This window comes from Thunnus thynnus, chromosome 16, assembly GCF_963924715.1.
Source record: "Thunnus thynnus chromosome 16, fThuThy2.1, whole genome shotgun sequence".
In the NCBI taxonomy this organism is placed as follows: Eukaryota; Metazoa; Chordata; class Actinopteri; order Scombriformes; family Scombridae; genus Thunnus; species Thunnus thynnus.
In genome coordinates this window covers 7963260-7987905 of record NC_089532.1, presented here as the reverse complement: position 1 = coordinate 7987905, position 24646 = coordinate 7963260, and the positions used below count along the sequence as shown (strand labels likewise).

The window sequence follows — 24646 nt, the reverse complement described above, 5'->3', positions numbered from 1 at the left end:
AAGACTCGTAGAATAGCGACCAGGTTACATCACTGTCTCCATCTCTCTCCTCTGCTCTCTGTCTCTCTGTCTCTCTGTCATGGATGTATAAAGAGCTGCAGGTCTGTGTGTCTGCGTGACCGAGGGCGGGGCTGAGCTACACACACACACAGAGCAGAGAGGCCAAAGCGGACAGGATGAAGCTCTGCATTCACACAAAATCCAGCAATGCGGCACCTTCCCGCAGGGTTGTGCAGAAGTGTGGGCGTGTTCATTTGTGCTTTAGAAAGTAACCACTGTGAAACAATCAGAAAATAATATTTTATTTATCTGATTCACCAGTGCTGCTCGCTCTCTTCATTCACTCTCTAGCTCGCTTGACCACTGCTGCTCTCTCTCTTGCTCTCTAGTTGAGCCAGGGAGGAGGGGCTAACTGTGAATGCTGTTTGTTTACCAAAAGCAACAGACAAATCCTGCATAGTGTACCTTTAATGTTTGTTAGCATAGTACAATGGTATTAAACCATAAATTAATGATAAATAAGTGAACTAAAGTGAATCATAGTGCAGCTAGTCCTAATTACATAACCTTCAACTTGTTTTTAGCCAAGTCGCTAATGTTTCATATCACAAAATCAAAAACTATATCACAGCATTAGTATATATATGTATTTTCTAACCATTTTAACCTGAGTGCAGCAACCATGTCGCAAACACAACTATAAATATTTCTAACGACAATAATGGGTCTAAAGTTAAAGTGAATTATCTTGTTGAACGCATCACAACGGCTTTTAATGGTTGGCTAATACAAGTAGTAGTTTTTATTATGTTAATATTCTAATAGGCAACCCTTTCACTATAGATTTAGGCTACACAAAAACAAAATAAAAACAAAAGTTCTAAACGTTTCATATTCAATAATGATGATCATACCTCCGTTTTATATTTACTTACCACCTTATTTTTAAACAGGTTTTTAAATTTGTAAAGTGAAATACACATCCTTAATTCCTTGTCACAACTATTCCACAAGTTATTGACAGATATATATCTATTTTTTTTTATATTTGTCCCCACTAGGGCTGGGCGATATGGAAAAAATCAAATATCACAATATTTTTGACCAAATACCTTGATATCGATATTGCAACAATATTGTAGGGAATGAGATTTTTGATAAATAATCATCAGTAATGTGGATATAATGTCTAATTGAGTAAAGGCAAATAGTAGAGCAGCTAGAACAGTCTGGTAAGTTCAGAAAATGACATCACTTTACTGTAATACAGCCTTTAAAACCAGGAAAAGACAACAGTCATGCCATATCACGATATTACGATATCCAAAGATGCTATCTATTCTCATATCATGATATCAATGGAATATTGATGTATTGCCCAGCCCTACTCCTTACCTTGTTCTTTTAAACATACTTATTCCCCTAAATTAATACTGACTCTCTCTAATTTCAAACAGCCACTGAATATGAAGTAAATAATTTTGTGTATCATCTGTGCGGTTTTAAGATAAACCAGATAGAACGAATGAAGGTGAATATTAAACAAACTCCAGCACGGAAACATTATTTCTGTCAGCATACGTTGACAGAAATAGTAAAGTGGTGTGTTTTGTAACAAAATGTGCTCCTGTACACCCACCAGCAGCTCTGCCTCACATCAGCTGTTGGAGGATGTTGCCTCGGAGGCAGATATGACGTAATCAAACGCTTCAGTCCCAACCGGAGAGGGAGAGAGAGAGAGAGAGAGAGAGAGAGAGAGGCAGAGCCGGTACCGGATAACAACCTCACCATACGGATGGATCTCGGCTGCTTTGGGACTTTCTGATATACATTTTTAAAGCCTGTTTTTTGTCTGAACGGTTTTGTGTTTTGCTGGAGGAGTCATGTCGCGGAGGTTTGTGCAGAGCCTCTCCTCCAGGCGAAGAGGATGCTGGATGCGGGCCAGCAGCGGCAACAGCAGCAGCAGCGGCAGCAGCAGCAGCAGCAGCAGCACCGGCCGGGGATGCTGCTGGTGAACTTGGCTCTTGTAATTAACCACCATGGCCCGGGCGTCCTCTCCCACAGCTGCTCCAACAACCTCCGCGTAAAAATGGCCCGTACTCCGCCTCCATCGTCGACATCGGTCCGCCTTTTCGCCCGTGATGACAGGAGGGCGCTCCTGATTGCAACACTCGCAGGCCCTTCATGTCCTGGCTCTGGATCACATTATCACCTCTGATTTGATCATTTGAGCTGCGGCGGTTGCTTGTATTTGGCAAACAGGCTACACTTCCTCCTGCCGGCATCGGTTTCCCTTTTACAACAGATATTTTTGGAGCAGCTGGAGATGGGCCGCGTCCACTGCTGCACTTCGCTTTCCAACGCCGGGATTTGAGTTGTATGCTTTCCTGACCTTACTTGTGATAAAGTCTCTGTGACATCTCGCCTAAGCTTCAGGTGGTCCGGTGTCTTTTAGACATTTCTCTTGTCTTTTTTACGCGCAGAGTTGTGTCCGTGCACTTGCGCCCTGCAGGGGAGGGGAGGGGGAATGAGCAGCCTCCATACCTCCACCAGCTGCCCGCTTCCTGCTCCTGCTGTCCACCGTGTGGCCCTGTGACTTCACAAGGGTGTGGAGGTGCTGACAACCTTAAAACGTGGAGGGCGGGGGACGTTTGCCTTTCCAGCTCAGGTTTAAACCATGGCCAATGAACCTGTCATCCTTAACGTGTATGATATGGTAAGAGTCCTCCTGAACCAAACTGCACTCACCTTTTCTTCTTGTCTGTTTCTGGCAGAGAATATTTAATCACACAGCAGCATAGGAGGTGAATGCAGCAGTAGAAATAGCAGAGCCACCTGTTTCACTTCACACTCGGAGCCTATTTGAACACAAATATCACATGAAAAATAAGGTGGTGTTGTGCCTGCAGCAAAGGTCTGCGGGTGTAAACACACAAATGTTGATTTTTCTGCTTTAAATTATACTCCTGTGGACTTCTAAACACTGGTGGACTGTTAAATCAAAATATGATCATTTTCTATGGAACTTGGTGAGCACAGTCACACCCGTCATTATAGATTTACTGCAACACTAACCGATGAAGAGGGATGGCTGGTATGTATAGCTGACCAGGTGCATATGGTGCATCTGAATCTCTGCAGGCATTGCATTGTGTTACTGCACGTAGCCAAATTCTGAGGTATCACTGGATTAAAAAAAAAAGTCAAATTGGCCTTTGAAATACTAAGAGCGGCCAATTAATTTTGGACTTAATACCTTGTAGATGAAAATTAGAGTTTCATACTCTGACCTATGGCCTGCTGTGAAACAAGAGCCTCCCTAAACCCCCTGACCTCTGTCACTGTGCCTACAGCTCACATGATGCACACACACGCACACGTGTACACACACACACAGACTCACACAAACCCCACACACACACCGGCAAAGGACAAGGGTCCTCATTCAGACATGTGCCCACAGCCTGGTCCTCTGTACTGCTGAACAGTGTCCTGTGTGAATGTTATGCAACACGTAGTTGTTGTAAATAAGAGAATTACTCCAATTACAGCAAAATATTCATGCAGTAGTGAAGTTTATTCATACTGGTGTAGTATATAACACCCGATTGTTTATAACACACTATAGTGTAGTTGTAAGCAGCTATAAGGACGTTTTAAATGTTTATTATTGTATTTGTCAACAGTTATAACTTCTGCCTGTTCTATAAATGGTATGTAAACATTTAATTAATGATATAACACAGCTGTAATCATATTTAATGATTCCCTCACAGTGTGTTATAAAACATTAACATTTATAAACAGATTTTATTGTACAAATCATTCACAAATGGGTTTATAAATGTGTTAAAACTGGTGAAGACATGTTGAGCTTGAAGCTTCACTTACATTTGACGTAATTTGACAAAAAAAAGTCTTGCTGTAACTCAAAGTCCTCTTATTTGATTTCTTACGGAGCTTTCAGCAGCATCTTGTCATTGGAGTGAAGAAGTTATAACTAAATATTCATTAATAAATATTGTAGATCATGTACAAGTGTGCATACCCGTCCACTCACAATATGAATTACTATTTACAGCAGAGAGGTAACTAATGAGTGTAAATACATTTATGACTATAGAAGAAATATAGTAACTAGTGTCAAAAATTGGGTTTAATATGAATTTAACAATATAATAAATAAACAGTTCATATTTCATGTTCATATAAAAGACACATTTTATATGTTTACACACCAGTTACAAATGTTGTTATGAAGGAGTTATAGCTGTTGAGAAATACTACATTAAATACTATAATATAGATCCTTATATGTGCTCACCACTATATTTTAGTGTGTTAAATCCATTTATTCATTCTTTAAAAATAATTTGCTCATGATTACTAAATGGCTGTGTGGGTGGGTGTACAAATGAAATGTTACCAATGAAATAATTATAGAAAGTCTGTGGTTGACTGTGGAAAAACTCTCATCCTAAAGGAATCTGTTTGTCTCCAAATGTTTGGGGTTTTTTAAAAAAATTTTTTTGCTCACTTGCAGTAAAGTATTTCAACAAGTGTTCTCATCTTTTATCTCTCAAGACACGTACGCATATAACACTCAAACACAAAGCCAGGTGCAGTTTTGGCCTCTCTTGATATCTTCAAGCCTTCTCACTGATGAGAACCTCAGTGGGGCCCAGGAGTGACAGCTGCTCAAACAGCTGATTAAATTCCAGCGCGGCTCTGCTGTGCCGGGACTTAACAGGTCATGCAGGGGCTGTTGAAGAGGGGGCGAAAGTCATCACGAGGGGCGGCGACAGTCAGAGTCAGACTTAAATACTTCTTTGCTGAGAATTAAACACGAGGAGGCAGCGAGATCCGCCTGAGAGTGAATCATCCGAAGAGGGATGATGATGATGATGATGATGATGATGATGAATCGATGAGCTTCAATGTGAAATCAGTGTGACTGGTAGATGTGTGTAGTGGTGCATGCTGTATCTGCAAAGGCAGGGGATCATTGGGTAGACCACACGGATCGTTACAGCAGCGTTGGCACAGAACATGATTTCACACGAGAGAGAGAGAGAGAGTGCAGAATCAGAGAAGTATGATTTACAAAAGCAAGATAGGGGACTTGAAAAGCTCCCATAATTCTTCCGGGAGTCGCTTATTTAGGCAGTCAAGGGGAAAGTCAGGTCATTTTTATCTGCAGCTTGTCACAGTCTCATTTCACTCAGGTGGAAGAATAGATTATTTTCTTGTAGGATGCTTAGAGGTTGCTTGGTTTTGCTTTAAAGATTTCCATTTGTGTCCCTAGTGTGAAATAGCAAAAAGCCAGTGAGCCAATAGGGTAGAGGTCACTGCAGAAACATGAGAAGACTCTGTAGACGCAAAGCAAAGTGGTGGATATGCTTTTATTGAATCAGTCTGAGCCCGGAAATGTGTTCTATTATTAATAGAGGACAGCTGGGACAGCGTGGATAGCCTTTAGCATGTTTCCTCAGGGGTGTCTACGGGTATGGGAGTGTCAGTGGGTGAGGGGCGGAGAGAGAGAGGGGTCCTGTCACGAATCAGCTTCTGATGGTCTGCGATGAAGGGCGACAGGGTGGCAGAAAATAACGCCGACCCAGGTTTGATGGACAGGATCTTTAATCATGTGAATATTTTCTTCCACAGTCCAAAGATGTGCAGGTCAGATAGATCAGAGACTCAGTGTGGGATTGATTGTATGGTGGATCAGTCCTGGGTGTGTTTTCTGCGCAGTGCATGTTGGGATGCCCCCACTCTTACAATCTCTAATAGGAATAAGTAGAGAAAGACAACACATGAATGAATGTTTGCTGTTAAATGCAGATTAACAGTTTTTTTGAAAATTAATTAAACCTTTAAGGAATTGAAATGAACAATTTGTCCCGGTGAAGATGAAGCGGCAATAACAATGATTCACAGACAAACAACATCAAACAAATATCATCAAGTGCTTTAATTAATTCGTCTTACATTTTCACATACAGTGGGAGGAATTGTGGTTCAGCATCTTGCTTTAGGGACACTTTAGCATGTCTACAGGAGGATCTATGGGATCACACTGCCAGCGTTGCAATTAATGGTCAACCTGCTCTCCCAACTGAGCTGCAGCCACCTCACAAGATCATGCCAAAAAATTAGAATTAAACAAAATTTGATTGTAACATTGGTAAAAGAAAAGAATCATGTAAACATCCCATACAAAAACCTCAAATGGCACCTTAAAAACAGCCCAAGAGTTGTCTAAACCCGTGAAATAAATTATATCAATCGAATACTATTAAATAATTACTTGACAGTTCCAACATCTGTATTTGACAGATGTGGAGAAGAAATCATTTCATTACATTATTATTCAACTCTTGTTGGGTCAAATGAGGATATAATGTGTAGAAAGAACACTTACCGGTTAGTCCTGATGCCAACATTATAATTTATTTAATTGGCTTTCTTGTCCGAGAGTTGGAAGAGATGATCAATATCACTCTCAGCCTGCAGGTGATTAGCTTAGCTTAGCACAAAGACTGGAAATGAAGGGAAACAGCTAGCCTGACTCTGTCCAAAGCTAAAAATTCACCTACAAGCATCTCTAAAGCTCACTAATTACCATGTGTTGTTTGTTTAATCTGTACAGTGTAAAAGCGACAACACTTGGACCCTTGGACAGAGTCAGGATAGCTGTTTCCACCTGTTTTCAGTCTTTATGCTAAGCTAAGCTAACTGCCTGCTGGTTATAGCTTCATGTTTACCGTACAGATATGAGAGTGCTATTGATCTTATCATATAACAAATAAGTGTATTTCTCAAAATGTCAAACTTTAATGAAAAAATGAAGTTCTTTACATTGAATTGATTAGCAAAACTGCAATTTAGTCATTTTGCTCCATTATTATTGATTATTAATCATAGGATCTACCTCTTCATCAGTATCATGTAGCCTTCAAAGTCACAGAGATCAGCGTCTCTCCTGTAAATTATAATTCATCCATCAATCAAAGCTGATGTATTAGTTTCAGGTTCAGTATAATAGTATTTTCTACTCAGCTGCTGCACTGTTTCCTGCCTGATTAAATCTATTTTTAGACATTTTTTTTGTTTAATGACCAAATAATAAAAGATATTGATCCTTAATTATTCTTCTCCTCCTAACTCTCTCTCTTTTTATTTCCCTCTTTGTCTTCAGTACTGGATAAACGAATACACTTCCAATCTGGGTATTGGAGTCTTCCACTCAGGCATTGAGATCTATGGCAGAGGTAAGACATGTCTCTGAAATCCCATTACAGTTTGTGAACAGGCTGAACTCACATCACCGTCTGATCGAGAGATACACAAGGCTGCTTTCACGGACGTAGATGAAGTCTGGTTTTAAAAATGGGATTGTGTTCCTAATAACATGACCCCATTTCTCTGGGTTGACTCACCAATGACTCACTATGTGTGTTGTGTGTGCGCTTTGAAAAAAAAGGGGAGGCAGAAACCAGCGTGAAACTGGATCACTGAGAATTCCATTATGTCCTTGCAACCAGAAATATTGGTTCTGTGCACCAAGAAATATGATGTTAGTGAAAATACAGTCCATACTAGGGCAGGAAATAATTCCTTTTTATGAAATTTAGGCATAATATCTGATGCTTGCTGCATATTTTTGCATAAAATCCCATGAATTTCATCATATTGCATTTCATATGCCATCGCTGTCAGGTGACAACTTCCAACTGCAAGAGCTGAAATAGAAGTCATAAAATAGTCATAAAAAGTTATATTTACTGACTCTTGCTGCCTATAGTCTAACATCTGAACAGAATCTGTGCGACGTATGAGACCCGGGACCACAGATTTATGGGTTTCAGAAAAAAAGTTTTGGATGTGAGTTTAATCAAAAGAGTCTGGTCTTGCTGGAGAGTAATGACCAGGCATCTTTGAGTTTATCCAACAGAGTTTTCAAAGAGAAGTAGTTTCATGAACCAAAAAGTGATTTCAACCCACAGACACTGGTCAAATTACTTTACCCAAATACAATGGTGACATACTTGTACTTTACTTATTTCCTTCTTCTGCTACTTTATACTTATACTCTCTGAGGCAAAATTTTTTACTTCAATACATTTATATGGCAGCTATAATTATGAGTTATCTTGCAGATTAAGATTTTACACACAAAACATATAATATTTTTTTAAAAATATACTGTATATATGTGCGTTGTTATAGTTTAAACTACCAAAGAATACATAAAGTAGTTAAAATAAGCTCAAAATGACATATATGTTTGTTTGCCAGTAATAATAATCTAATAATATATATCTATCACAATTTAGTTTGTATTTTGATACTTTAGGCTCATTTTACTGATAATACTTAGACATTTGACCATGTTTAACATAGAAATCCGACATCATAACAGTATACAAGTAACAGAAAATCACAAAAAAAGCATGATATGTCCCCTTTAAGTAAAGAATCTGAATATTTGTTCCACTGCAGAGTATGTGGTCCTTCAAATGACGTTAAAACATCAACAAAAGTTTGACTAAAATGTTTACATATGGGGCGGCTGCAGCTCAGGAGGTAGAGTGAGTAAACAGAAGGTCAGTGGTTCAATCTCCGGCTCCTCCGGTTCACATGTTGAAGTGTCCTTGGGCAAGATACTGAACCCCAAATTGCTCCAGATGGCTGCACCATCAGTGTATGAGTGTGTGTGTGAAAGGGTGAATGTCGGCATGTATTGTAAAGCACTTTGAGTCGTTAGTGAGACAAGAAAGGCGCCATATAAATGCAGCACATTTACATTTACCATATGGAGACTTCTAATTATAATACATCTCTGTCCAGTCTCCAAATTTGGTGATTCTTAATTTTTCAGACAAACTTGTGGATTGTGTTTCTGTGTTGGTTGAGAAGATTCTCATAGTTTTTAAGCTAAATAAACTATTTATAAATCTGATGGATTATCTGGTTTTCACCAGATAGCAAAAAGCACAAATTGCCCAAAAAAGTGTATTCTTATTTCATCCTGGACTACTTGTTGATCCGTAACAGTATATTTGTTACTTTCTTAGTTGACAGGCACAGCACAGTATGATTGTTGTTGCAGTGTCAAAAGCTACATACCTTTTTAAAGGCACTGTATTCGATAAGCTGTGCCCCTAAAGTTCATCACTGTTTTCCGTTATACTGCAGTAAATACAAGGCAGAAAGGCCTGTAATTAGTCAGGCCTAATGATTTAAATACAGTGTGACAATGAATAAATGCTTGATTCTGTGTAATTACAGTTGTTAAGTGCTTCCATTTGAAGAGTTTCACTGTGTTTTGCATCTTTGTACTCTGCCACATAGAATTTGCATACGGGGGGCATCCATACCCTTTCAGTGGCATCTTTGAGATCAACCCTGGAAATGCCGCTGAACTGGGAGAGACATTCAAATTCAAGTGAGTGTTCACAGTTTAGCACACAATGCCACTGTGACGTTGTTACTGTAATGGTAATTAGGTAGAGATAAGTGTGTTGATGAGTCCTCTTCTTTCTGTGTTTTTTTTAAACAGGGAGGCCATTGTTTTGGGCACCACAGATTTCACAGAGGAGGACATAGATAAAATCATGGAAGAGCTCGGTAAAGAGTTCAAAGGCAACGCCTACCACCTCATGCACAAAAATTGCAACCATTTCTCCTCCTCGTTGTCTGAGGTCAGTCTTGGGGAAAAAAGAAAGTTTTCTGATACTGTTTTTACTGTCCAATGTTTTTTTATTTTTAACTCTGATATATATTTAATGTACATTATAGGAAAAGCTGGAGTGTCCCTTTAATATATACATAAAGAATATATTTTAAGCATGTAATACATCCACAAAAACATTACATCTATTGGTTTCATTTAATGCTACTTTTTAAATGTCTAACACATCAATAGACATAAAACAAAGACGTTATAGTAAGTTGCAGCTCACATGATCAGATATTTTGACTTTTTTTCAGTTGCTGTGTGGACGGGAAATCCCTCGCTGGGTCAACAGACTTGCCTACTTCAGCTCCTGCATCCCCTTCCTGCAGAGCTGCTTACCTAAGGAGTGGTTAACTCCGGCCGCCCTGCAGAGCCACATCAGCCTCGGCCTCCATAAAGAGGAGCAGAACGAGTCGAGCGACGACGACCCGTCGTCCCCGTCCGGCGCTGGTGCCACCGGCTCGGGTTCCTCCCGCAGCTGTCGCCACACGAGGGTGTGAACTGCCTCGCATACTCTGACCTCCGGACCTTCCTGCCACCGCTGCTCGTGGCTGAAGTGGCATTAGTTGGCTTGAACAACCACCTGACCTCATACTGTTTGTCCTCTGAGTAAAGAGGCAGGAAAAGAAGAGTCGCCTCTTCACGAAGAGAGCTGCTGCCAGAGACTTCAGACCTACAGAGGCCCTGCCTGTCCTTTCTACACAAGACAGGAAGTCAGAGGCGAACTTTGACCTGAGCACTGAAGCATGGCTCAGACTCAACAACAACAACCACTTGTAGATCTGAAATTTGTAGTACGTTATTATTAGTCTTTTCCATGAACCTTTAAACCTCTGTCAGCCTTGTTCCCTGCCTTCAGAGCTGCTTTTGTAGTATAGACACCTGAGACTACTGATAGTGACATTACCAGGAAATTGCTAATCTGCTCAACAAGTTCTCGTTCAATAACCTCTATGTGGCCTTCAGTTGATATTGTTGACTCCGCTTCCTTTTTGTGGAACTTTAATAGTTTACTTTGGCCATTTTAGAGGGTTTTGGGGTTAAAGAGGATTCGTCTGATCCTTGAGTCCATGTATTGCATGTTGAAAGAATTTGACAAAATAACAAACATCCAACTAAACTTAGACGACACACTTCTGATCATACCATCAAGTATTTCTTCTCTCTTTCCTTTTGTATAAACAAATTATCTAAACCGAGACTTCTTTTAAACAGTAAACCCGCTGAGACTTCTTTTAAACCTGGCCAGTGTAACCCGGTCATAGACAACTGTAAACAATCAAGGGCAAATACTGTTCAGTTTAAATAGTCGCTGTTCATACAGCCTTGGGCAGCCCAGTCACTATTTGTGAACATCTCAGAGACACAAAGAAAATCGAGCTGCTACACTGACAATTATTGACTTTGTGACCCAGTACAATTTTTGTCTACGCTTTTATATCCAAATGATCTTTATATTATATTGGTGCAATAACTTCCAGGCTTGGAAATGAACATTTATGCCCAGAGATTGTTCTTGGGTGACACTGGTCTAATAATTTTTTTTCACCATTAAACCGGTCAAGACTGAGCTGCCAAGAGACAGAAAAGCAGAAATTCAGTATTCTCCTTTAAATTACAGCCGTCCTTAAAGGAACAGTCCAATATTATGAGACTTATTCCCTTTCTTGCAAAGATTTTGGTAGATAAGAAGATTGATACATACTTGCAACTGTATCAACTGTATCAATATCAAGCTACAGTGAGCAGCCGGTTAGCTTAGCATAAAGACTTTAAAGAGGTGGAAACAGCTATCCTAAAATCCACCTAAAGCTCACTAATTAACATGTTATATCTTGTTTGTTGCAAAAACATCAAAAAGTGTGGTTGGATTGATGTTAATAGTAAATAACTTTACGGTTCTAAAAGTTAAGGTTGAAGTATAATTTGAACAGAGGATGATGTTTTTGTAGCTAACAGTAGCTAGCGAAAACAGCGAGCTTGGCTCTGTCCAAAGATAACAAAATCCACCTAGCAGCACCTGTAAAGCTCACTAATTAACATGTTATTTCTCTTTGTTTGATCCATACAAAAACAAGTGTAAAAACATAAATTTGATGTTTTAATCAGGCTAGCCGTTTCATTGCGTTAAGCTAACTAGCTTCTGGCTGTAGCTTCATATTTATCCTATAAACATGTGAGTGATATCAATCTCCTCATCTCACTCTCGGCATGAAAGTGTAAAAAAGGTTGAACTATTCCTTTAAGACCATATTTCTATGTTTGTTTTATTTCAGCTGTGAACTGAACTTTAATATATTTACAGATACAAAGTGTTTTAAGGATAGGGAACAACCCTTTTTTAAAATATGTATTTCTGAGGTTGCATTTGTTGCAGTGAGAAAATCATATTCTCATGACGAGATAATATGATGTCATAAATTATTTATAATTATGTGGATTTAGCATTTTTGCTGGTAAAAACCCATTAATGACTATTTCTCCCTCTGATACTGATGGTGGTGGTTATTATGATGATGATGATGATGACAAACATTGGCTCCTTGTAGTTTTACTCATGTTGCTTGCTTTTTTTTTTTAATGCAAAAGCTCAGTGAACCAGGCCACATGTGATTTAAATATTTTTCCATCCCTCCTGCTGTAGTGTGTTCATGGACAGCTACCCTTTCTCAGGAAGGTTATCATGACTCGTAATAGTGACAGTAATCCTCATTCCTGCTGAACACCTTGATAAAGTGCTTCATATTCTTAAATAAGCTATATCCTTATTTATTTTTGATGTAGTCTTACATTTCACCAAGTGTATTGTGTTCAGATTTTTGCTATATTTTGAGTTGACAGGGGCTGTACAGTGATCAGTATTCCATTGCCCAAAAGTCTTTGGCACTTTCTACAGAGCAGACCAGACAGGTATTTTTTTCTATTGTACTGTGTCAACCTAAACCTTGTATTTCCTTTTCCTAACCCAAGGCAATTTCAAGAATGATGGTATAGTACTAGAATAAAGAGATGGAATAACGAAGAAATGTTCTGCTTCTTCTGTTGCAGCCTCAAATATAGGTAGAGGTGGACAATTTATACCATGAAACAACATAAGTTTGTCAACTGTCAGAAATAATGCCATACTGTTTATTCCATTAAGTTCGCGGTTGTATTCAGCAACTGCAGGCAATGTTAAAAATCAATGAGCAGGACTGTTTAATGACAATATTTGATGTTTACATGGTTTTTAGTATCAATGAAGTGCTTTGATTTGTCAGGAATTTAACTTTACTTTCACTGGATTAGCCAAAAACAGACATTTGTGTCTATCTGGTTGTTTTATCCATTAACAATTTCTAAATTTACTGTACTAGAAAATGTCTTATGTCAGCATATATTTCATTTCAACTTTTATTTAAGATTCTCAGAAAACCATTGAGGGTGACTCTCATTTACAATGATGCCAAGAAAAAGCCCACAAACAACAATGAAACAAACATAGTCAACAAAATCAGTTAAAACAGTTACAGACAGGCAGTGAACAGTTGTTAATTATATTTATGAAGTATCCAAGTGGTATGAGAGTACTCAGTTTTAGGTCACATTGCAAGAGGTTCCATGAGTTTGCTGCACTAACACTAAATGCAGTCTTTCCAAGTTCAGTCCTGGCATGAGGTACCTGAAAAGCCAGGCAGTCACTGGAGCGGGTTAGAAGTGGACCAGAGTTCCTGTGCAACAGAGATGTGATGTATGATGGTAATTTTCCAGTCAGGGCTTTATAGATATACAGATACCAATGATAATTGCACCTCTCGGTCAGAGAAGGCCAGCCAACCTTATCATAGAGGATACAGTGGTGAGTATTGTTGCCATCACCAGTAATAAATCTCAGGGCTGAATGGTCTAAAGGCCTAAATGTGGAGGCAGCAGCATTTCTGTAAATTAAATCCCCATAATCTAAGACTGATAGGGTGGTTGATTCAACAATCCTCTTCCTACAGATTGGGGGGAAGATTTATTCCTGTATAGAGAACCAATATTTTTAATTTGTCAACAAGGTTCTTGATATGGTGATTGAATGTGAATTAGTCATCCACCATAGATTTTGTTTTATTTGCGTTAAGTATCAGTCTGAGATCAATGAAGGAATTTTGCAGTGCATGAAAGGAAAGTTGCAGTTTCTCAATGGCTAATTGAACCGCATCACAGATACAGCATAAAATAGTGTCGTCTACATACAGATGGGTTTGGCAGCCACGTAGGGAAGACACAATTTCATTAATAGAAATGGTCAACTGGACAGGACCCAGAATGGATCCCTGTGGCACACCCTTAGTGACAGGCAAGAATCCAGACCGGGTTCCTCCATCCTCACACGTTGACGTCTGTCACACAAGTAATTCTGCTACCATCTGCAAGGATCCCTATATATCCAAGTTGTTATATAAAATTATATATACTGTGATGAAGGATTTTATCCACCTCGCCCAGTTCTAAATACAGTTAGGCAGATACATTGACTGGTCCAATATATATCAGTTGCAGATATATCAGTATCAGTGTATACAGAATGTCAGCCAAAGTATCAATACATTGCAGTAGAGGAATGTCTAAGACAAAGACATTTGTCCTACAGAGAGAATGATAAGCTTGTTTTCAACTGTAAAATGTCTGCGTCAGTACATATCTCTGACACAATTCTTAAAAAAAAAACAAATTTAATGTTTGTTTATGTTATGTATTTATGTAAATAAATAATACTGGCCTATGTATTATGCATGATTGGATTTTTTAATACTCCTAAATATTGATATATCTGCCTCAAAAATATACTTGTTGGGTAAAAATTTAGTATGTTTTTGGATATCAAGAGTATATATCATATATTAGAGCATAAAATATGTATAAATGAACATGATACTGAAATCAAAGAGCAAATTACATATTCAGTCAACATGTCAAGTTAAAAACAAAAAAATATTATTAATATTATCATAAAATGTAACATAACATTTTCTCTTTTACAAGTATGTTGTATTATATTTTACCTGTATACAACTGCTGTATAGGCTACAGGTGAAATATAATACATCATACTAGTAAAAGAGAAAATAATTATATAAAACTGTGATTAGTTGATTGAGAATTATTTAAGGCAGAGTACAGCTGCAAAGATTTGTCAATTAATCAATTAGACAATCAACAGTCTGAAAAAAATGCTAAAATTCTCTGGTTTCAGCTTATTAATTGTGAATATTTTCTGATCTATTTAGTTTTCTGACAGTAAACTGAATATCTTTGAGTTGTGGACTGTTGGTCAGGAAAAAACAAGACATTTTTAGGTTGGATCTTGGGCTTTGGGAAATGATGATCGACATATCTCACCATTGTCTTTCGTTTTATAGGGCAGACAACTATTTATTGAGAAAAATAATCCACAGATTACTCACAAATGAAAGTAATCGTTAGTTGCAGCCGTAATGCAGAGCACTGGATTTACAGATTTTCAGTATGCTTTCTTGCAACGTGAACTATGAACTGGGTTGCCATGTCTGTCTGTGTCCCCCTTTTAAGATTCTGCTTTTTTTTTTTTTTTTTTAAATTCAAAATTAAAATTATTTTATAGTATTTCAGCTGGTGGAGCTGCTATTCATTCATATGTAGTTAATTTGTACAACCAGTGCAAAACTCGTTTTGAACGACATGGGAGCAAAGTCATCAACTTTCTTCAACCGAGTTTTGTTTTCTTTCTCAACTTTATTGAAAACAGTCAATAAAAACAGTGCCACAAACAAGTATGAAGAACAAAAACAATTCAATTATGACATGAGAAAATACAATAATAAATAATTTTTTAAAAAAACAGCAGCGCTCTTGCTCAATACTGGACCAATTTCAAAAAGTGTTGCCCCCATCAGTCACATAAATACAAAATGATGGGAAAATAGGGTTCAGGTTGAAAAATCCCGAAGTTTCCCCTTAATGATTGATCTGGCGAGCCTTATCCCCCCCCCCCCTCCCCCCGCCCCCTCTCCTCCCGCCCCCTCTCCTCCACCTGCATTCCGTGAAGACCCGCCCGACTCCGCTTGTGATTGGCTAGTACTCGTTGCCTTCGTAGTTTAGGGTGGTTCGGTTTGGGCACGAGGAGTGTGATTGGTTAGAGTGGGGGGTAGGAATATCAGGGTAAGCCAATCAGAGTCAGAGTAGGGGCGGGTCTTCGCAGAATGCGGGTAGGAGAAAGAAATGCACCTGGCAACGTGAAGCCAGCAGCGTTTCCTGTTCCCTGTTAGTTCCTCTGGACCAGACTCGCCATTTTGATACAGTCGAGTGGGGCTGAGACGACCCCGTTAAAGTTGCAGCTTGACCAGCGACGTAAACATCAACAATCTGAGAAGCTTTAGGTCGAAAACTGAGGTGAGATTGAATAACTGTATTTGACTTTACGGGTTTAAAAGTTAACGCTGGAGTCTGATTTAAACAGAGGACGGTGTTTTTGTAGCTAACGGCAGCTAACTAGCTTCGACCTCGAGGCGAGTTGTAGCTACAACCGTCATGGGCGCACAGAAAACTACAGCTAAGCTATCGTTATTGTTTTTAAATAAACCTACTTTAACATAATACAACACAGCTCGACTAACTATTATTGCATTTGGCAGATATTCCGTTTTTAACTCTTATATTTCTTATTTTAAAAACGGTTGAAATCGTGGTGTGATTCAAGCATTAACTTAGCAACGTCATCACGTTGTGTCCTCGCAGTAAAGGACTAGCAGGCTGTCGGTAGGCCCCAGAGAGGACTGGTGGGTTGTTTTTAAACCGATATAACTCGCTAAGTAAGGACTGTTAGTTAATTAACTTTAGATATGTTAAAAATAAATATATTCGACTGCTTTTGGGCATTTTGGATGCTGTAGTTTGTGGTGCTGTTCGAATAATATTCATAATTAAAATGTCCATTTATCCTCATCGATTTATGTCGATGAGAGTAGACTTAGTATTGCAGCACCAAAAATTACGGTACAGCCTCCTAAATGACAATAAAATTGAATCAACTGAACCTTGTAACTTTGACGAAGGAGGGAGTTATTGCAGGGTTGTTAATTTTTAGCTAAGTGTACCTTATAAACTGGCCACGAAGTTTATCATGGTTGGATTATGAGTTTCAGGTTCTCGGGGTTGTTTGTTTTTTGAAATGAATGAAATCCACAATACTGGAACTGGTCCAACCAGAACTGGACTCGAGTGTGGCTTTGATCCAGTTAAGTTTTGCCAGTTTCAGTGTAGTTAATGGTTTCCAGTTCAGACCTGGGCATGTGATCTTTTTTTGTATAAATTTGTAAAAACACCCATACCTGAATGGTTGGAACCAACAAATTCACTTATTCTAGATGCAGTGAGTGCAAAGTTTTATTTTTGATTCCTGAACTATATCCAGAGGTTATGCTGACTGACTTTAAAAGTCATGAATACAGCATCTGACCTTTCTGAGCAGTAACAGATCTGTTACTTATTAATCTTTTAATGAGAGTCCATACTGCAAACTGTTTAAAATTAACTACTGGCTCAGTCAAGTTAACAGAATTTGTTGTCAGGGGGGAGTAATGAATTGAAGATGTATGTCTGTCAAATATTAAAGGACCAGTGTGTAGGATTTAGTAGCATCTAGTGGTGAGGGGCATACTTTATGAATATTATATTCCATTTCTGCTAAGTCGGTTTTGCTAGATGCCACTAAATTCTACTCACTGCATCTCTAAATATTGAGCTGTCTGTTCTTCATTATTTCTCGTCATCTAACTAAACGTTTGTCTAATCTTGTGTATTTCCATTTCAGCAGATAATAATGAGTGGCTGTCGTGTCTTCATTGGCCGCTTGAGCCCACACGCCAGAGAGAGAGATGTGGAGAAGTTTTTCAAGGGATACGGACGGATCCGGGAAATCAACTTGAAGAATGGTTTCGGCTTTGTGGTTAGTATCACTGACTGCTTGGTGAGAGTTATGAGTTCTGATCCTGTCCTGCTTTTTGCCTCTACAAAATTCTTTCCCCCCTTCTCCTCAGGAATTTGATGACCACAGAGATGCAGATGATGCTGTCTACGAGTTGAACGGCAAAGAATTGTGCAGTGAAAGGTAAGAATTTAATCTGGGAAGGTTTCTTTGTTTGGTGAGACCCAAACTATGACATTTTACTCCATACCACGGCATGTTTATGCAGACAAAATGGCAGATTTGTGACCAAAAAGAGTGGGTTAGCTAATGCTTTCCCTACGGTTTCCATCCCTTGGTTATCAGTGTGATATGACTGGTTATTGACCACATATTTTTAGAAACTTCCTTAACATTTATACTAGCCTTGGTGCAACTCTGAACTTTTTTTGATGAACTTGCAAGCTGTGTACTAAAACCATGACTCAGCTTCTTCATCTTGCAAGTGCAGCATTAAAGGAACTGATAAGAAGTCACGTGTGCTTTGCCACTTCCTCGCAGTGCCAAAGTCTGTAGGAGTTTAATAGTTGGCAGTTTACTCCAATTACATGTAAGTGTTTTCAGATGCCACAGCGCTGTAGGCATACACCAATGTACAAAACAAGACTTCAGGTCTGCTTAATGCGCTTGTGAGTCACAGTGGCATCAGACATGGCCTCAGAATCTCTCAAAGCAGGAAGTTAACATTCAAACATGTAAAGTGACGAAGAGTGAAAATGCAGGACTTGAAACCAGTCACGGTTTAGCAGACAGTTTTCAGGTGTTGGTGTGTTTAGGGACGCTGGAAAAAGGCCGTTCATCGAGCTCAGTCTGCGCACAATACAGTGATGAGATGTAGCAGCTTATTTGCCGCAAACCTGCCATTTTGTCTGACAGTAAAGGCTGGATTTGATTTCTAATGGATCTCAAAGACGTGGACAACAATTGACCCCGTTTAGGGTTTTCCAGTAGATTTTTTTTCTTTGAGATGTTTTTATCCAAATGACTTCTGTTTAAATGAAGGGTTTACATCCAAATCTGTGGTAAAATCATCAGTGGTCAGAGTCCAAGCAGTTAAGTTATTCACTGTCAATGCTGCAGTTCCAGCATTTGTCTCCAGATAATATCAAAGTCTGTCTTGTAGGAAAGAAGACTTGTTCAGATAAATACAGTAAAATAAATGTTGATGCATTTTATTGGGTATTTTCATCCCCCAACAACATAAGATTACGCCCAGTGAAGGATTTTGAGCTTATAGAATAATGAATAGAACTAACATGGACTTTCAGACCAAACAATTAACAACCCATATTTCCTTCTGAGACACATTAGTGAGTAACGTTTAATTTGTTACTCATTTGACTCTGTTTCTAATGTCTTACTTTCATTTTCAGGGTCACCATCGAGCATGCTCGCTCCAGAAGAGGAAGAGGCGGTGGCGGCGGCGGCCCTGGAATGGGACGTTTCAGCAGCTATCGTCCATCTCGCAGCAGTGGATCAAGGTACATAAGCTTTGAAATAGTGTCCTGAAAACAGCTGACTAGTTAGTTGAGCTTCTACTCATGATTTATTGCAATCAAAGCAGAAAAGATTATGTCAAATTTCCAGGACAAAATAAACAGATATTAGTTTGTTTTTTTCATTGTTCCTCAGTGTACCAAGATGTTTACACATTGTCATATGTCAACATGGATCATTTACAAATAAATTGAGGAAACTGGGTAGACAGTTATGCAGGATGTAAATCCTCTTTAAATCTATCTGGTTGTGCCAAAGTCAAATAAAGCACAGTGAACTATGACGGCCGAGCCAGTGTGTTTATCTAAGTACACAAGTGTGGCAGAAAACACATGGATCACAGAAGTCATGGTTCAGATCGTATCACTGTTTTGAGTCACAGATTGGATCATTTTTTGGATCATTGCAAAAAAAAAAGGAAACACTTAGAAACTTAGATGCTGGTTTGGTCGTTGCTCTTCAAAATCCTTGTTAGTGACACACTGTGTGTCTATGACAACAGCAGTTTGTTTACTTTGTCTCCAACAAGTCATTAAATTTTGCAATTAATCCACGGTCACGTGTCGAACCGTGGAGGGCAATCAGAACGGATCACAGATCAACTACGTCCTGTTACACCTGTACTCCTGGGCAGCATTAACTAAGATCAAATCATTAACGTGAGCCTTCAGCAGATGAAAGCCTGTCGTTCCACGTCTGAGTCTAATTCAAATATTGACGCAGCTCTTAAACTGACAGAGAATAAATACAACAGCAGTGAACACAAAGACAAACTGGCTACGCTACGAGAATGATTCAGTGTGAATTTTACAACCTTTATTTAATACCGAAGGCTCTCCAGTTTGATCTGGGTTTATTTACAGCCTCCACCGTGAAGCATTTGTCCTCTTTTAACAGAAAATTTGTCTCTTTGTTGACTGTACAGATACGGCCCTCCTGTGCGGACTGACCACAGACTCATTGTGGAGAACCTCTCTTCACGGATTAGCTGGCAGGTAAGAGATTACTAATCTTTATTTTCTCGTCTTACAACGCAGCCTTTTTTAATTTCTATACATCAGCTTGTAATTACATGTTTATTAAATGAAGCAGCACTCATTTGATCGGTCCGGATCAATTTTTATAGTTAGAGTACGAGAAAAAACCCCAAAACAAACATGTTCTTATTAGTTAATTGGCTAATTATGATTTAAAAAAAAAGCCCCCCCCCCCTTTTTTTTTTTTAAAAAAACTTTACCACCATCCACATTTTTTTCCCCAGAGAAAGCACGTTACTGCTGATGACGGGCATTCTTACCAAAAAACATTTAACTGCTTTTTATCAGCTGCTCTGATATGGTTTCCTTGTATCAGAGGTGACTGCACACCCTCCACGGAGGTGTCAGAAGTGTGTAGCGCCCTCTCCTGGTTGTTTTTTCTGAATAGTGTCCATTTGGTGCCTCTCCTTACACGCAGTTGCCGCCGGTCTAAAGTCTTGGCTGGGCCCCGTAGCGGGTGAAAGTGGTCTAGCGCAGGATACGGTAGCCTTAGGAGGTCCGTAGCCACAGTCTGGAGGTTCTGTGGGCTGGCATCCCCGACTGCTGTAACCCCCCTCAAATCCACGGCCCCTACACTCTCCTATTTGGGTCTTTTTCTGTTGCTGATGGAGCTGGGGGGGTGTTGAGTCGGGCGCACACCCCTCCCCCTACTTGCTCTCTGGTGGTTCCTTACTTGTGGAGGCCGGATGCTGAGTCAAGGCCGAGGTCGTTTCTCAAGGGCTTAACACTGCATTGGTTCCATTTGCTATTTGGACAAGGCTCTATGCTAATATCTCCCTGGGTTTGGAATGGTAAGTAGCATAAAACTCATGTGATTGGGTTTGTACAGGGTTGGGTGGTAAAGGGGGTGTACAGTCAGTTTTATTATGTACAAAACAAAACACTTAAAGCCTTTTGAGCCAACTCATTTTGGTAGGCTTTCTTGCCTATTTTACCCATAGAAATATTGTCATCCAACCCCTAAAAGAAAAAAAAATACACAGCTTTATCTCGTATATGCAGGGACTAGATCCAATATTAACTTTATGCAAAAATGCATTAGGTTTTAACCTGAAACACATTCAAACCCCAAAGCCTGTGTCACCTGTGCACAATTGTCAGGCGTCTCACGATGTCGACGAGGTGAATTTGGTTTTTTGCTGATTAGCTAAGAAGTTAAATGCGGATTCATGGAGCCACTTAATGGGATATAGGAAGTTTTTCTTTTGAGAAAAGGCAACACTTGTCCATACTCACAAAGCATTTGCAGTGGCTCTTTTGTTTACAATGCCCTCCACTGAAATGAGAGCTTATCACATATATTGTTCTGCTGTGAAAGTCAGCGTTAGATAACCCAAGTTTCTGTGTGCTGGTGTCTTGCTGCCTGCTCATTTCTCTCCCTCCAGGTCTGAAAAGGCTCTCACTGGCACCTCATACTTTGTTCTTTGTTACTAATCCTACATTATACTTTGAAACAGGACCTGAAAGACCTCATGAGAAAAGCAGGTGAAGTTACCTTTGTGGACGCCCACAGACCCAACAAAAATGAAGGGTGAGTTGCTCGCTCTGTTCGTCAAACCATGACTCTCTATTTGTCATCGTGAACCCCTAATAACGTTTCTGCTCTCACACAGGGTGGTTGAGTTTGCATCTCGCAGTGATATGAAGAACGCCATCGCCAAGCTTGATGGGACAGAATTGAACGGACGCAAGCTGAAGATCTTTGAGGACAGCAGAAGGTGAGTTGTTTTCACCATTTTTACCAGTCTTGGTGAAACTTCACCAATTACGTTTGAGTGTTTTGTGGCCCCGAGCTATTTAGCACATATAATATAGTTCATGATAATACCGGTGCAAAAATGTGATAAGATTGCATCACAGTAAAGGCAAATGGAGTAGCGACTGTGACTAGGATGTGTAAGGGAAAAACTCCCAGCGAAAGCAGAGGAGAGCGTGGTATTTATCAGCTGGACTCAGCCGGCTATCATCACAACAACAGATCTGTTTTCTAAAGTTACAGAAATGAAGATATATGATTGATTGTGGAGGATGAAGGCAACGTGTGCCTGCAGCTGCTCCAGCCGCAGAAATGTGGACTTTAGATTGATTGCAAAGCGATCGCTAGTCCAAAATGCCGTTATCACAAGAATTCCTTGTAAAACAAACATATTATTTTAAAGCTGGTTCATGCAATTAGTTTACCGAACAACCAAAAGCCGGGCTAATTGCCTGATAGCTCGAGCTTCAAAATTATAGTACTGACATTTGAGAGGTATTGATCTCCTCACCTCACTTTTGGAGAAAGAAAGCAAATAAGCACAAAACTATTCCTTTAAATATAGATCTTGTACCTTTACCCATCATTGATGAGTTCAGTTTAGTCTGGATGAACAGTCCTCCTGGATGTTTACTGACATGATAAAGGATATCAGGGCAGATCTCTGAGTCTCTTATTTAGTGTAGTTATAGTGCAATTTTCAGGTTGTCTTTTGATTGTTTGTTGTACACTTACACTGACTAAATCATTAATCAATTACCTCTCTGCCAACAGTCACAGCAAGAGCCGCTCCCGCTCCCGCAGCTACTCCCGCTCCAAGAGTCGCTCCAGGAGCCGCAACCGCTCCAGGAGCCGCTCCAGGTCCATCAGCCGCACTCCAGAGAAGAAGACCTCGGGAGGGGGCAAGGCCGCAGCGAGATCCCCCTCCCGCTCCAAGTCCCGCTCCAAGTCACGCTCCAAGTCACGCTCCAGGTCCCGCTCCAGGTCTCGCTCACACTCACCAGCTCCCGCTCAGAACAAACAGTCACGCTCTCGCTCTCGTTCTCGCTCCCGTTCCCGATCCCGTTCGCGTTCCCGCTCCGCCTCAGCAGACAGCAAACACTGAGATGGGTTCACCTGTAGGCCGTATCATAGACTGATAGTTGCGCACCATAGACCTGTGTGGTGGCAGATGATTTTTTTGTTTTTTGTTTTTTAAATAAAGGGGAGAAAATTGCCTTTTTCATGGCGTCTTTCAGTCATTAATGTGCCCACATTGGCTTTGATTTTTTTTTTTTTTTGGTCTTATTTTATTTTCCGTTGGGGGTTTTTTTTGTAATTCTTAGTTTGGATGTGCTTCCAAGGGGAAGAGAAAAGATCTTTGTTTTCCTGTTTCTTCATGATTTATACATTTCTCTCTTTTTAAAAAAAAAGCCCTTTCATATTGTGTGAGTGACAGGAAACCTTTTGATCAGGTGATCTCCTGGAGTCTGTCCAAGCTGTCTGCCATGTTACGATTCCATCCACTCCTCTGTGCTTTGCCCAAGTGTTCGGAGCAGTTCAAGGTTCGGTGGGAAATGTCGAATGTTTTTTCTTCTTTTTTTTTTTTTTTTTTGTCTGTCATGCGAGCTCCTGGCATTGCCGTGAAACTGTGATTCTGCTTCTGACGAGATGCCGTAACAGGCGCCTCTAAACATGTTGCATTCACTGCCCTGATATGTGAACATAGAAATGCAAACATCTTAGTTGGTGATTTATTTCAGCTTTCTAGTGTAATGTATTGGATTCTGGCATTAGATTTGATCTGGCTTCTTTTTTTTTTTCTCTGTCAAACACTGCTGTATCGGGACCTTGTCTTGTATTGGTAATTTTTTTTTTTTTTTTCTGCTTTTATTAACTTTAAATCCAGCCTTGGCCTGTAGGATGTTGTGAGTCTGAACACAGAAGTGTCTATTTCAGCAGGAAGAAATGTTTCTAAATCAGTTTATTGATTTGATACTAATAAAACACTCACTGCAAACTGTCATGTCTTTTTTTTTTTTTTTTTTTTAGTGATGTCCGGAAAGAATTGTGACTTCTGTTTTATAAAATAATATTTTGTGAATGTGAGTTGAGAGACTCACATACACATACGATAAAGTCTCTGTGGTATAATTGAATAAAGCTTTCACAAACACTTGATTCTGTCTGTCACTCACTATAAACACAAAACAAACATCTTTGATTTTCATGTTGGTCTAAATCAATTTCAGTATGAAAAAATTGATAAACAGGATGGTATTTTACCTTAAGTGAGACATTTGTCTGTATTTTAAGATGAATTTCAAGCAGAAATTGAGATTCTAATGGGTTTGGTTTAAAGGATTCTTCTTAAATTGTATATTAACCAATTTTACAGTGAACAAAGAGGGAATTAAGAATGCTGTAGGTATGTTGAAAGTCAAAATGTCAATGCAAGGCAGCGGAAGATGTGAAAAGAAGCCATGAAACAAGTGGAGTGACTTCTTGTGCCACAGTGTGTTCATATAGTTTAATATCCAGCCAGGACCGGAGGAACTCTTACTTAAAATCAGCTCTTTACACGTTCATTCAGACTCTTCAGTGAGCTTGAACTAATCATAGGGAACCTGACGGGTCAAGTTAAAATGTGAGTTTTATCCTCTTGCCTC

General features: G+C 39.5%; 2 protein-coding genes across 4 annotated transcripts; both read left to right on the top strand.

Moving 5' to 3' along the window:
• Positions 1-1171: 1171 nt before the first annotated feature.
• LOC137199842 (deubiquitinase DESI2) lies at positions 1172-14491 on the top strand. Its single transcript, XM_067614428.1, has 5 exons — positions 1172-2716; positions 7199-7271; positions 9355-9448; positions 9563-9704; positions 9994-14491. The coding sequence occupies exons 1-5, from the start codon at positions 2678-2680 to the stop codon at positions 10237-10239; spliced, it is 594 nt and encodes a 197-aa protein (XP_067470529.1). The 5' UTR covers positions 1172-2677; the 3' UTR covers positions 10240-14491.
• A 1480-nt stretch (positions 14492-15971) lies between these two features.
• srsf5a (serine and arginine rich splicing factor 5a) lies at positions 15972-24153 on the top strand. Of its 3 annotated transcripts, none has more exons than XM_067614426.1 (8): positions 15973-16135; positions 17559-17690; positions 17782-17852; positions 19082-19189; positions 20131-20200; positions 21700-21773; positions 21856-21960; positions 22773-24153. In XM_067614426.1, exons 2-8 carry the CDS (start codon positions 17565-17567, stop codon positions 23101-23103), a joined length of 885 nt encoding a protein of 294 aa, XP_067470527.1. In that variant the 5' UTR covers positions 15973-16135; positions 17559-17564; the 3' UTR covers positions 23104-24153. The 3 variants fall into 3 exon arrangements, with proteins under 3 accessions (XP_067470528.1, XP_067470527.1, XP_067470526.1); XM_067614425.1 differs by having other exon boundaries at positions 15974-16135; positions 17556-17690; XM_067614427.1 differs by lacking the exons at positions 21700-21773; positions 21856-21960; positions 22773-24153 and adding an exon at positions 20661-21033 and having other exon boundaries at positions 15972-16135; positions 17556-17690.
• The last annotated feature ends 493 nt before the right edge of the window (positions 24154-24646 follow it).

Coding starts and splice junctions, on each gene's coding strand:
- srsf5a (XM_067614426.1), top strand. CDS start 17,565: ATGAGTGGCTGTCGTGTCTTCATTGGCCGCTTGAGCCCACACGCCAGA. Junction 17,691..17,781: donor AGAATGGTTTCGGCTTTGTG/GTTAGTATCACT, acceptor CCTTCTCCTCAG/GAATTTGATGACCACAGAGA. Junction 19,190..20,130: donor TCTCGCAGCAGTGGATCAAG/GTACATAAGCTT, acceptor TTGACTGTACAG/ATACGGCCCTCCTGTGCGGA.
- LOC137199842 (XM_067614428.1), top strand. CDS start 2,678: ATGGCCAATGAACCTGTCATCCTTAACGTGTATGATATG. Junction 9,449..9,562: donor GGAGAGACATTCAAATTCAA/GTGAGTGTTCAC, acceptor TTTTTTAAACAG/GGAGGCCATTGTTTTGGGCA. Junction 9,705..9,993: donor TCTCCTCCTCGTTGTCTGAG/GTCAGTCTTGGG, acceptor ACTTTTTTTCAG/TTGCTGTGTGGACGGGAAAT.